The sequence below is a fragment of the Eurypyga helias genome, unplaced genomic scaffold, assembly GCF_000690775.1.
Source record: "Eurypyga helias isolate BGI_N326 unplaced genomic scaffold, ASM69077v1 scaffold10312, whole genome shotgun sequence".
NCBI lineage: Eukaryota > Metazoa > Chordata > Aves > Eurypygiformes > Eurypygidae > Eurypyga > Eurypyga helias.
In genome coordinates, this window is record NW_010234104.1 from 513 (window position 1) to 13,143 (window position 12,631).

General features: G+C 39.5%; 1 protein-coding gene across 1 annotated transcript in view; it reads left to right on the top strand.

Moving 5' to 3' along the window:
* The window catches only part of LOC104517327 (protein AF-10), a gene marked incomplete at both ends in the record, with an annotated part of 65,732 nt that overhangs the window by 507 nt on the left and 52,594 nt on the right, over positions 1-12,631 (top strand). Inside the window, one exon of the mRNA XM_010161944.1 lies at positions 3,224-3,303. Coding sequence (XP_010160246.1) covers positions 3,224-3,303 — 80 coding nt within the window. The remainder of the gene's footprint in view (positions 1-3,223; positions 3,304-12,631) is intronic.

Here is a 12,631-nt window from a genome sequence, read left to right on the forward strand (position 1 = left end):
AATCTCTGTTCTGTCAATTGTTGCTCTATTTATTTCTTCCTGTACTCCATCCCTGTTGTCTCTGCCTTTCCCACGTTAGAAAAAATTATTTGAGGGGCAGCCAATAGACAAGAGGGGTTAGGATTGGAAAAGAATAGTGTGTAGGAAAGACTTAGCTGTCATGTGATTTCTTCTCCTGCCTGCCTTTCCTTGCATGTTATTTGGCTGATGTTGCCTGGTAGATGAAGAGGCTTCCTGTTGTGGTTCTGCAGGGGGAGGGTGCTAGTCAGAATGGCTGATGGTGGATTTCTTTGGATTAGTGGAGGCTGGTTGGTTGGTTTCCAGCTCAGCTCAGGACCTGGCGCGTTCGTTGTACATGTGATTGTGTTGTTTCCATCAGTGGGTTGACCCTTCTTGTGAGAGCAGAGGGAGAGACTGGACTCTGCTGCTTAACTTATAGAAAAGGAAGTTATGATGACTTTTGCTTTATGGTAGCAGAAATACGGAATAAAATGTGGGTTTTTTCTGTATCAACTCCCAAGCAGTCATATGAACTCTGTGGCTGGCTGTTTGACTCCTAGATGGTGAACAAATCAGAGGAGACAGAAAATCCTAAATCCAGTTCATGAGTCTGAATTCCTGGCACATGTGAAAATACTACAGATGTGTCTCTCATGCTTGGTCTTAAATTGGGTTGAAGATGATCTAGTAACTGTTTCAGGTACACACTCCTTTGTAAACTGACAAGAAATAGTGAGAAATAGTAATAACTTAAGGAGATCTGTACAAGAATTCAGTTATTCTTGTTAATGTTGGGTTGAATGCAGAGGGGAGCTGACAGGATCTGTGAAATTAGTCTGGTTTTGAATGAGTTTTCTGTTGTTCTAAGGGCTGAGTAATGTTAACCAGTAGGAATCTTAGGATCATGAAAAAGAACATTAAAGCATGATTGCTTCTAGTATTCGTACCTGAACCAGCTGTTAGTTTTGTATTATCTTGGGCATCTTGCTTTGCATCTAGAGCCGTGCTAATATTTTCAGGGAAAGAATTTGAGGATAGCAGCAGTTGGAGCTGAAACAGTGGGAACAACAAAACTTTGGTTTAGGAAGTATTCCTACTATAGGGACACGCTTCAGTAAATTTGGTAGAAGAATATTGAACTTTTTTTTTTTAAGATCAGGTCCAAATCTGAATTTGAATCTGGCAGGAAGCATGCAGAGTACTGCTTCTTCTAAGTCCAGATACTGTTGTGGACATCTGAAGGAAAGAAGAACTGAATGTTTTGATTTACTGTATCATTGATGTTTTATGTTTTGGATTTGCTGCATCATGTGAAGGTGGTACAGGAAGCATGTCCACTCTTTTTGTAGTCTTTCTGTCGGAAAAGTAGTAGTCCTCATGGTTAAAGCTGGTAGTCCTTATTTGAAGTTCAGACAGAAGTATTACCCATGAAACTTTAACTGCATTTTTTGTTATTATAATTATTTTTAGTTTAGCGGAAACTGCTTTTCAAATGTTAAGTCATTGGTAAGTCGTGGAGGACAAAATCTCTTTGTGTTTAAAGCAGCTTTGTGTAGTAGTGGAAGTATAAACCAAAGGAAGTCCCAGAGCTTAGTAAATAGTATCACAGTGTGTCAGAGCACACCTCTGGTGGGCTTGTTTTAGGCTGAGCGTACTGTGTTACGTTGGCAGATACAACAGCACTTCAGCTTTGGTCTTTGCCCAGCTCGTGTTGTCTTTGGATCTAATTGCCAGCTCTGTCTCTGAGTTGCATTCTGTAACTCGTTTCTTACTCTGCACTGTCTCTTGCTAATCTCAACGTGTGATTGCACATTAAAAGTCTGTCTCTTACTCCCTAAAGAGGAATTTAAAGTTCCCCTCATCTATGGTTAATATAGATGCAGCAAAACCAGGATGTTTTTTCTTATGTTAACGAACTCTATTGTACAGTAGGAAGGGCTTATCGAGATAGTTTGGTCTGTAAGTACTTGGATAATGTATCTGAAAATCTGACTACTGATGTTGCATGACTCTGTAGGTCTATAATAGGAAATGATTTCATTGACTTTCCTTTGTAGGAGGAAAGGTGTATTAGCCAGATGGTTTTTTAATACTACTATTGCATTACTGTTTTTTTTTTTTTTAAATACAGGCTAGCACAAAATCAATATATTTCGTTTATGTCCTAGAAAATGCTAATTTAATCTCAGCTTTCCTCTTAACTATTAATTTATATATATGTTCTTTTCTAATTACACACTTTAACTAGATTTTCTTATTTAACACATGATTGTTGGGAACTATAATATTAAAAATATGATGTCAGGTTCAGTACTATCTTTTTGAGGAAAATATTTTGCTTTTTGCTTGTTTGTTATTAGTTGTTAAACCCATACAGGTATTAGATTATACGCACAGCACTTGCATTCTTGTGTTTTCATTCCCTGGGCAATTCTTAAAGTTTCTTGATCTGTACATTTCAAACATGAACAGTAGTGCCAAGTTACTAAACTTTTTTTCTGTAAAACTGCTTACCAAACTCATGTTTGGGGTTTTTTTCATATATAGCATAAAAATGCAGATGACAGTCTTAAAGAGAAATCTCCATGTCTCAAAATCACTTTCCTAAAGATTTATGCTGTAGGCTGACTGTAGTTGTAACTAATCCTAGCCCTGATGCTCAGTTTAGTTTGTATTTACAGCTCCACGTGACTTCTCAGGAGAGGGGGGAAAAAAGCAAACTTTGGTCAGTTTATTCTGGATTTCCTACTTCAGACCAGTTACTTTACTCATAAAGAGTAAGAGAACTTGATTGTAGCTACCTGTATGAACGCCTTAGGACAAACTTGTGTTTGTTAGTTGCTTTTAGTTTTCTCTGAAAAAAAAGACTTTAACATACACCCATCACTTATATAGTATTGCAAAGTGTTTTATCTGCTTTGCTGGCAAATAAATAGGAAACCAGGTCATATGAAACATTGCTGCTTTTGAATGGCTGTATTACTTTTGAAGCTAATCAATTTTTTTTTTAATTTAACAAATTTTGCATACATTTTTAAGTGGAAGCTTGTACTTCATTTCTAGTACCATTGTGACAGGATTTCATGTGCAATGTATAGATGGCAGTTTGACTTATTAAAATGATGTGAGATCAACTAATACTAAGCTTCTTTTACAACATTCATGTTCATAGTACTGTAGTGCCACTTATGTTTGCTGAAATATTTTGTCTTGTTCAAAACAGCTTGCTATGGAATTGTTCAAGTACCCACTGGACCTTGGTTTTGCAGAAAGTGTGAATCTCAGGAAAGAGCAGCCAGAGTGGTATGTGCTTTGTTTATTAAGTAATGCTAGTTATAATGCTTGTGTGGATAATATTTTTACCCAAGTATCCCAGTGATAGCAGAAAATAGCTTAGCTTTCTGTCATAACACCATCTAGATCATCTAGGTGCTATTCAGAAAGAGCTTTTTTTAAAGTGGAAATATGTGACTGAAAGTGTTCTGACAATATCTGTGGTCTCTGTGTTTTTGGGGATTTGTTTTGGGTGTGGGTTTGTTTTGGTTTTTTGTAACTTCCCAACTGTTCCAAAGATTATTTTCTTCTCACCTGTGGTGTGGGTTTTGTGTAATTTTGTCAGTTCAAATGAATAGTTAGGTACTGGGAAGAAATCAGTTGAGTCTGTGTCCAGTTTCCTTTTGCAGCAACTTCAGATTGCCAGTGAAAAGCTTCAGCCTAGGAACGCTTAACCAATAAGTAGTTCTTAATTTTGGAATCTGATGCTTACTTGGAATGGGATACTTCTCAATGAAGAGACGTTTTCTTGTCTTCTTCCTGATTTTTTTTTTTTTAAATGGTAAATATTGAGGATTCAGATAAACTTCCTGAACAACAAACAGCCCCAACACTTTCTTTTTTTCTTGATTACATGACGGGTGTTTTTTGGTCAGACTTGTGTGTTATTAGATGAAGCTGCATGATCTTTTAGAAAAAGAGATCCACGCTTCTCACTCCTTGGCACTTCTTAATTTGTCTTCCAGCAAAAGATAAAGTGAGAGTACACAGAAAGCTGTTCCTTTGCCTCTGAAAACACTTTTCATATAAAAATCAGAAGAGGAGGTGCAGCATCTTAGAGCAGTGTGTAAACTATTCCTAACTTTCAAGACACCTATAGACAATTGAAGAGCTCGAGACCGAATTTTCAGTTACTGTTAACGACTGGCAGAGAGTTTATATGAGCTGTTTGCTATACCTATTTCCTTTTCTAATATAAAGTACTATAGAAGTAGGATCACTTAATGTTGTGTGAGTTTTAGCATAGGACTGAAGAATCTCGTTCCTCTACTTTTTCCCAGCTTGCCACTAACGTTTCCATAGTGCCCTAGTAACCTAGACTCTGTTACTTGTTCCAAAGCAGACCTCTGGGTGGGAGCAAGAACAGATTGATTTCAAGGTGCTTTCCAGATACTTGTCAACAGAAAATAAAACCCACCGCCCTTTCCAGAGAAAGGCTGTTTCTTTTCCTGGGAAGACCATCAGCAATGTAGAACATTTTTTATTGTTGCTGACTTTGATCTGTATGGCTTGACAGCAGAAGAAAAAATAGGGAAGGGAGGAGAAGAGAGATTGTGTCCAGAAGGAGGATTTTTTTTTTTTGGTGCATGATAGGGAATTGTTATCATGATTTTGGATGTTATTCCTGATGACTTCCGACACAAAGAATGAAGAAGAACTGTACTGAGTTATCTTACAATGCCTCGCTGCGTTCTGATAATTTTGTGAGTTTACCAAGGAGAAGAGCTTTGATAGGCATCATACGGCTTTTCTTTGCTGTTTGAGGTTTTGAAGGAATATGAATTATTAGCTGAATTTTCTGCCTGGTGTATTCTATTCTTGCCTCCACCAAACAGGGTCTGTTCATTGTACAGTTCAACAAGTTGATTACTGATCTTGCTTTGGAAAAAAAATCTTTCCCATTTGTAATCTAGCATAGGTTTAAATAATTCTCAAGTGAAGCTCATTGCGTGTGAGGTAGAACAGATTGGTAATGGTTGAAGCTGTAACAACTTCTTGCATGTTAGTGTGTTAGAAACATGGTGAATGTCTCTGAGGTGTCCTGGGGAAGTCCTTAACATTCAAAAACTAAACTGAAACTCTGACTTCAGTATGAAAAATGGAACTTTATTGTAACCAGACTCAGAAGCTGTAATACCCTTGCAAAAATAGTCCTCCTTATCATCACTTCAGGAAACCGAACCTTAGTTTGTCTTTTGGCCTTTTTAATCAAGAAGCAAAACCAGAATTAAATTAACTGTATTACATTGAACGTGCTTCTATTTATTTATTTTTAACCTTTAAAAAGATACAAGTCTTGCACTCAAAGCACTTTTTCCCCTGCGTTACATGTTTTTGGAGTGGTGTGATTTTGTTGGTTTGTGTGTGTTTTTTTTTTTTTAATTTTAAGCTGCAGTTACTGGGCAAATAAATCCATTCTGATAAGAGACCAGGGTTAATTGCTTGCACTGAAGTTAGTCTCGCTTTAAGAACAGAAAAATAGAGTAACTCGGGAGCATGTAACTCAAGTAGGTGAGTCACCAGAGAACTTTTCTTAGCAGGTGAGAGCAGTTGGCTTCCCATATACTGTCTGCTGTGTTCCCTTTCTTTTGCATGCTGCCATTAAGCTAGTATATACTGCTTGTCAATGAAAGGGGTGGTTGAATTTTTTTTTTTTTTTTTCCCCAGCCACACAGACCTCCTGGCTGGTTGACTTCTGTGGTTTTGATTGTGAGGTGATAGCCAGTGTCTTGAGTTTGAATGGTCAACTACTAGTTGGAAAGCACAGTTCCACACCTGACAAGTCACATTGCATCTTTACTCTAGTGGCGTCACGTTTTTGTGCGTGTGAGAGAAACTGTGATTTTTGTAAACCTGAACTGTTTGCATAATGGATATATTGAGGCATCTGGTAATTATTTGCCTGACTTTATAGTGATGCGTATGTAGTACATAGTAAGTAGAGGGTTGTAATCTCAGTACATACTTCTTACAATCACTGTGTAAGTTTTTTAACTATTGCTTGGAAAGTCTTAGCTTTCCCTAGCTCAGCTGGTTTATCTTAGCTGACCCGTGGTGAGCTTGGATTGTGAATCTCTTCAAGATGTGTGGCAACTGCTCCCAGCTTTGCCTGTCAGCACCAGCTGTTATTACCCTGCAGAGTGGGCCCTTTTCATGTCTTCACATGTACCTGAACTTCTGAATCAAAAAGCAGGGCAGGTACATGTTGATGTAAGAAAAAGTGACATTAGGGTCCGTGTGAGGATGTATATATACATTTGGAGTAGTATGTAAAGAACTTTGAGTCTTGGCTTTGGAAATAGCCCTGCAGTTCAGGGGCTATTAGTACTGGTATCCAAAGAGAGACTAAAGAAGCTAAATTTAGGAATTGTAGCACAACGTTGTTTAAAAAGACTTTCCTCCCCATCATCCTGTTATGTGCCAAACATCTTTACTGATAACCTTATTTTAAGAATGATTTAATTAGAGTATATAGTGGGGTATAAATAGACAATGTGTTTATGGTTTACTACAAGCTACTACTATTTATGCTTATCATGAGGGAACTGGAACAATCCATGTGATAATGTTACTGGGCAGCGTGGAGACATCTGACATTTGCACAAACAGCTAGATTGGTCAGGCTTATTGGCTACGTGTAGATGTGATTCCAACCTAATCCAGAGAGCTCAGGAGACCTCAGTACTGATCTTCAGAAAGTTTTACTACCTCAAGCACGGCTCAGCTTGTACCTGTGAAGTCAGATTGCATACAGCAATGCAAGTGAATCAATATGCTCTTGGTCTGTTTCACTGGAATATGTGTATTACAAGCTTGTCCTTGCATCTGGAAGAAGCAGTTTGGACTTGGTACTAATTGTTCTAATGTCATAAAGGTGGTGTTTTTTCCACTTGGCATTTCTGTGTTAGTTTTTTTCTTGATTGGGTGGCTTATGAGGTTGAGTGCAGTACTGGCCCAGAACTGGGTTGACACATTCATGCAAAACTAGAGCTGGTCTAATAAGCCACCTGGATTTTAGTCCTGGCGAATGTGTTGAGGGGGCTGTGACTTTGTGTGGAGCTGGCTGCATAAGATTTGAGATAGCACTCATCTGGATCTCGGCTGAATCTAGCATAACTGGAGTCTGTACACTTGCATGTGTGTTTATTGGAACTCTGTGTGGAGACAGAGGGACTGTCATTGCAGAGTCACTTTAGATCATACCTAAGGTTTCAGAGCTGTAGGCACACGGCTATACTGTTTACCTCCAAAGCCAGTTCAGTTCACTGTGCTCTCCTAGTGATAGGTTCCTTCTAGCAATCCTGCCAGATCTGAGGTGTTCTTGCTTCTGCTGCACAGATGATCCACAGTCTGAACACTGGAACACTTTTTTTTTTTTTCCAACTTTAATATAATAATAGTTGTAGTTCTCCTCTCCAAGTTCCCTTAAAAAAAAGAAATCTTACATGCATCTACAAGTTTGTTATTGTAGAGTTTGCTCGTTAAGAGTTGCATGATGTGTCCATAGCTTAACACCCCACCCACAGCCTTTACGTAGTATAAAATACCCATAGGTGTAGCATTACTTGCCTTTTCTCTAAACAGAAGAAGGAGGCAATAGGAATGTAGACTTTTGATATGAAGATAGGTTTGTGATCAGAGCTCTGACAGCTCTGACTCAACAGGCCACCTTCAGGGGACTGTGATCACTGGGCCTGGGCTTAGAATCAGTTTTGGTGTTGTTATTACACCTGTAACTGTAAAACAGAATGCACATTGATATATATGGTCACAGTAGAGGTGAACTAAACTTGATTTTAGAAGAAGAAAACTTGCTGACCACCAAATCATTCATGACTAATATACTAGGTGTTCTCTTTGAAAATACCTCTTGAAATAATTCTTAAAAAAAAAATTTCAGAATTTCTTTAATCTGTATCCATAATTTTCCTTAAGCGACATTTTATAAAGAATATTACTCCAACTACTTTTAAGAATACTATAACAAGTAGCAGAAAAATTGCTTTAGTTTTGAGCATGTAACAAAAATTGACGTATGTGCTTTTGTTATTTGTGTGCCTTTTACACAGCAGCAGAATAGTGACCTTCTAAATTAAGGGAAGGAAAGGTGACTGTAAACCCCAAATTGCTAGTAGACTTTTTAATAAATGTGGGAAACTGCTACTTGTTAACAATAGCCTTCTGCTCCCCTCCATCTAAACAAAGAAAAAAACCAACCTGCCAACAACATAGTCTTGTCTTTTATGAATGACTGTGCAGTCTGGAAGGCACTGAGTGTTTGTAGCTGGATAACTGGAATAAGAAGTCTGCCTAAACATACTTAGGCACAGCATGTTGCATTGGGTTTGGGTGGCAAGGTTTTGGTAGTGGAGGGGGCAACAGCGATGGCTTCTGGGAGGAGTTGCTAGGAGCTGTCCCTGTGTCTGGTGGAGCCACTGCCAGCCGGCTCCAAGACAGATGCGCCACTGCCCAAGCCTCTGGGATAACATATTTAAGATGAGGAAAAAACCTGCTGTGGAACCTGCAGTGGAGAGGGCAGTGGGCATATGTGAGAGGAACAACTCCATAGGCGCAAAGGTCAGCGGAGGAGGAGGAGGTGTTCCAAAGGCCAGAGCAGAGATTGCCCTGCAGCTCTTGGTGAAGATCATGGTGAGGCTGGCTGTGTCCCTGCAGCCATAGAGGGTCACGATGGAACAGAGACCCACCTGCAGCCCGGGGAGCACCCCACACCAGAGCACGGGGATGCTGGAAGGAGGCTGTGATCCTGCGGGAAGCCTGGGCTGGAGCAGGCTCCTGGCAGGACCTGTGGATGGGACCCATGCTGGATCAGTTGGTGAAGAACTGCAGCCTGTGGGAAGGACTCATGCTGGGGAAGTTGGAGGACTCTCGTGGGAGGGACCCCACACTGGAGCAGGGGCAGAGTGTGAAGGTCCTCCCCCTGAGGAGGAGGGAGCAGCAGAGGCAATGTGTGATGGATTGAGCACAGCCTCCATTCGCTGTCCCTTTGTGCTGCTCGGGGGGAGGAGGTAGAGAAATGGGGAGCAAGGCTGAGCCTGGGAATAAGAGAGGGATAGGGGGAAGGTGTTTTAAGATTTAGTTTTTATTTTCTCATTACCAATCAAATGAGAGAAGGGTAATAAACTAATTTCCCCCAGTCAAGTCTGTCCAGCTGAGGAGGGCAGTGATAGAGCAGCTTAGTGGGAACCTGGCCTCCAGTCGGGGTCAACTCACCATTCGTTCTGTTGTCCAACATGAGGCATGAGAAATTTGAGATAAGGATAGTAATTGGGAGAGGTAATGGCCAAAACGTGGACTGAACAGAGCTAGAGAGAGAAGAGCGGGATGATTGTGGGGAATTTCTGTTCTAGTTGTGGTGAAGGTGAGACTTCTTTTACTCGGAAATGCTGTTGATTGATGTGTGACTCTTCTCCATCACATAGATGAGTGAGTATTGTTTGCATTTCATAAGCAGCAGAAAATATTTTTTTCCTGTTCAGATGTTTTTTGTATATGTAGTGGTTACAGGCCTGTAACCTTACTGCACTGCGACTCAAGAGGTGACAGAATTGCTTGGGATTGCAGTGTCTGCTCGGCAAGGTTAGGGGTACAAACGGCAGAAGGTGCTGCAGAAGTGCAGTATAGTTTCTGTGCATCTTCCACTCCAAGTGGTGAACTGAACCTTATGCACCCTGTTGTGTGCTGTGCATGTCAAAATGGGAGTATTAATGCTGTTTCTGATTGTGCTGCCTTCAATGCTTTTGTTTTTTTTGTGTGTGTGTGATGCAATTTTCCTTGCTTGTATGCATACTTGCTACCTGGTTTCTAAATACATGTCTGAGTTCATAAACTTACTTGAAGCACTTCGTGACAGCAGAAGAGGTCTGCTTTTTTTCAGTTTTGATTAGCTGCAGTTTACCTAAATGTACACCTTAATGGTGCAGTAATTGATAATTACATTATGCTAAATATGGATACTTGCAGTAGTCAGGCTTTAAAACAGTGTTCTATCACTCAAGTATTTCTTGATCAAAAATTTTTAACATGGTATCAGTATAACAGGTACTTTATTAAATCTTCTAAAGGTTCTGTTGCAAAATTACTAACCAAAGTGAGACTAGAGCAAAACACTTTACATTACAGGAATTGCTTAATTATTACACAGAAATGTTTTGTGGCTGTTGTTTCATTCCTAGACTGTTGAATCACTGGCAGAAGTCAACCCTAAAGTCAGCAAGGAGCTTCTCAACTGCAAGGAGCCTTAAGATGCGTGCTAGCATTTTATACCTAGGAATTTTTAGGGTGCAGCTGTGTTCCATTGCAGGATGACACTGAAGTGAACCATTGCATTCTGTGTTTTCTTCGACTAGAATGAATTGGGTCAGTAGCATACTTTCAGCCTGATAAGAAAATGTTGGGTGTTTCCTTGGGAATCCAGCCAGGTATGACAGGCGTTTCTCATAGCTGTCTGATACTTTTCATTGAAGATCACTGTGTGAATCTTAAACTCTGAGTATGTTTGTAATTTGGGTTCCTGAAACATCTAATAGGGCTTACTAGCCTTAAGTATGTGGTGGGAGATTTGTGGCTTTGGACTGCTGAAGTTAGAGTAGCCAGATCTTGATATTTGTGTGTGTCATCACTGTGTTACACTCTACTGTTATCTCTTCTAGTTACCTTACATGTACTGAGTGAAAGTATGACTAAATGTCACCTGTAGTACGTACTGTCTGGATGGTCTTGGAAGAATGCTGATTTGCATGTGGAGTGCCTCTAATCTTCTTGTCACAGTCTGTAAATTTATTATCTGTAGTAGATGTTTTTGACAGAGCTAACTGAATCTGCATATATTTTTATCTGATGCCTTGATAAAGAGAACTAGGTCAAGTTTCTTTAATTTATCCAGGTATAAAACCTAAAATGCTTCAGGTAGTCAGTCTGTTTTTCTTTTACTTGTCAACTGTCTGCTTTAAAGAAAGTTCTCTCCTTCTCTTGGGACAGATGACTGAATAGAGATGGGGCAGAGATTTGGCAAATTTGTCGGCATCGAGAAATGATTATTTGAAGATGGAAATGGCTTAATTTCTTAAGTTGTCAAGTTGTAGAACATAGCACTTTCGAAGAGAAGTACTGACAGTATGCGTTCGTTTCCTCTATTAGTGGTGTCAGCCAGTTGGGGATTCTTGAATGTGGCAGATGATCTTTTGATTCCCGTTGGTTCTTCATTGTGGCTTGTAAATACTGGCGTCTGGTGTGACTCACAGGTTGGAAACATGGAACTTTTGGCTTGCTTCTCTTCAGATACCTTAGTTGAAAAATTGTGTAGTTAGGTACCTGCTGACTTACTTCAAAGACTTGCATGGTTGCAAGCTGTCATTTACAGACCCATTCAGATCACAAGACTGAAGGTGGGTATTTTGTGGGTTTATAAGTGAGGTCTTAAAATAAGGCAGGTTGAGACTATGGATAAGATATATTGCTATCCATCTGTAGTTTAGAAACATAAATAAGAAAATGTTGGTTTAGGTTTGTACATAGCAGTATCTTCACTGGCTGGGCCATGTGTTCCTAGAGAAGCTTTTGGAAAAGGGGTTCTGCAATTCATCCTTTTTGCTGCACTGAACAAATGGAAAATGAAGTTTTTATTCTGGCAAGTATTATAAAGCATGAGTGTAAAAAAAAAAAAAAGAAAAAAATCAGAAATAGACTCTTTTGGGAATTTTCAAAGTACCTAATGGATTTTAAGGAGAAAAAAAAAACCCGAAGAAAGGTTATCTATTTATATCCAATCCCTTTAGTCTGATATTTTACTAATTCTAAGTTTGGTGTGAGTCGAGGTTCAGCAATCTCAGCAGCATCTGGGAATGCTTGTGAGTTTTACTGGACTTTCTGGAGGCTTCAAGGGCTAAGAGGGTGATCATCTCTGGTGAGTCTTTGTGTGTTGGCAGTATTGGTTTTGCTTCATAGAAGATAGTTTGAAGAGGTGAACAGAAAAATGAGATGTCACAGGGTTCTGAGGGCTGGGGTAAGTTATTGCCAGCAGATGCAGATATGGTCAGTCTGGTACACATCCTGTTGCTGGATCTGGTTTTGTACTAACTGCCTGTGAATTCTCATCTATTGATAGAATTTATGCCAAGAATTGAATTTCCAGTATACTAGTTTGCACCACTCTGCAAATATGTGTCTGGTTTTGTTCTGATTGTCTAATCTTGCAAAACCTGTTTCTTTGTAGTCTCTAAGGCATTTGCTTTTCTCTAGATACCCTCTGATTAGCTGAATTTGAGTGGGGTTTTCTGTTAAGTATAATCTAGTTGCCTGTGGTGCAATTAGTACACCATTATGCTAGTGTCTTTAGAATATGGTGCCTCTTTATAGAGAGAGCTGTTTACATTGGTTGTTCTGTACCAAATTTGCCTGAATAGAACACAAACTAATCACTAAAATGACCCAATTTTTTTCCAGGTTTATTAGGGGGAAAACTGAGATTTTTCTTATTTTTCAGTGTTTCTGTTCCAATGCATGTGTGTTTATTTTTTTATACACACACCACCCCCACCCGCCGCCCCATCAAGGAAAT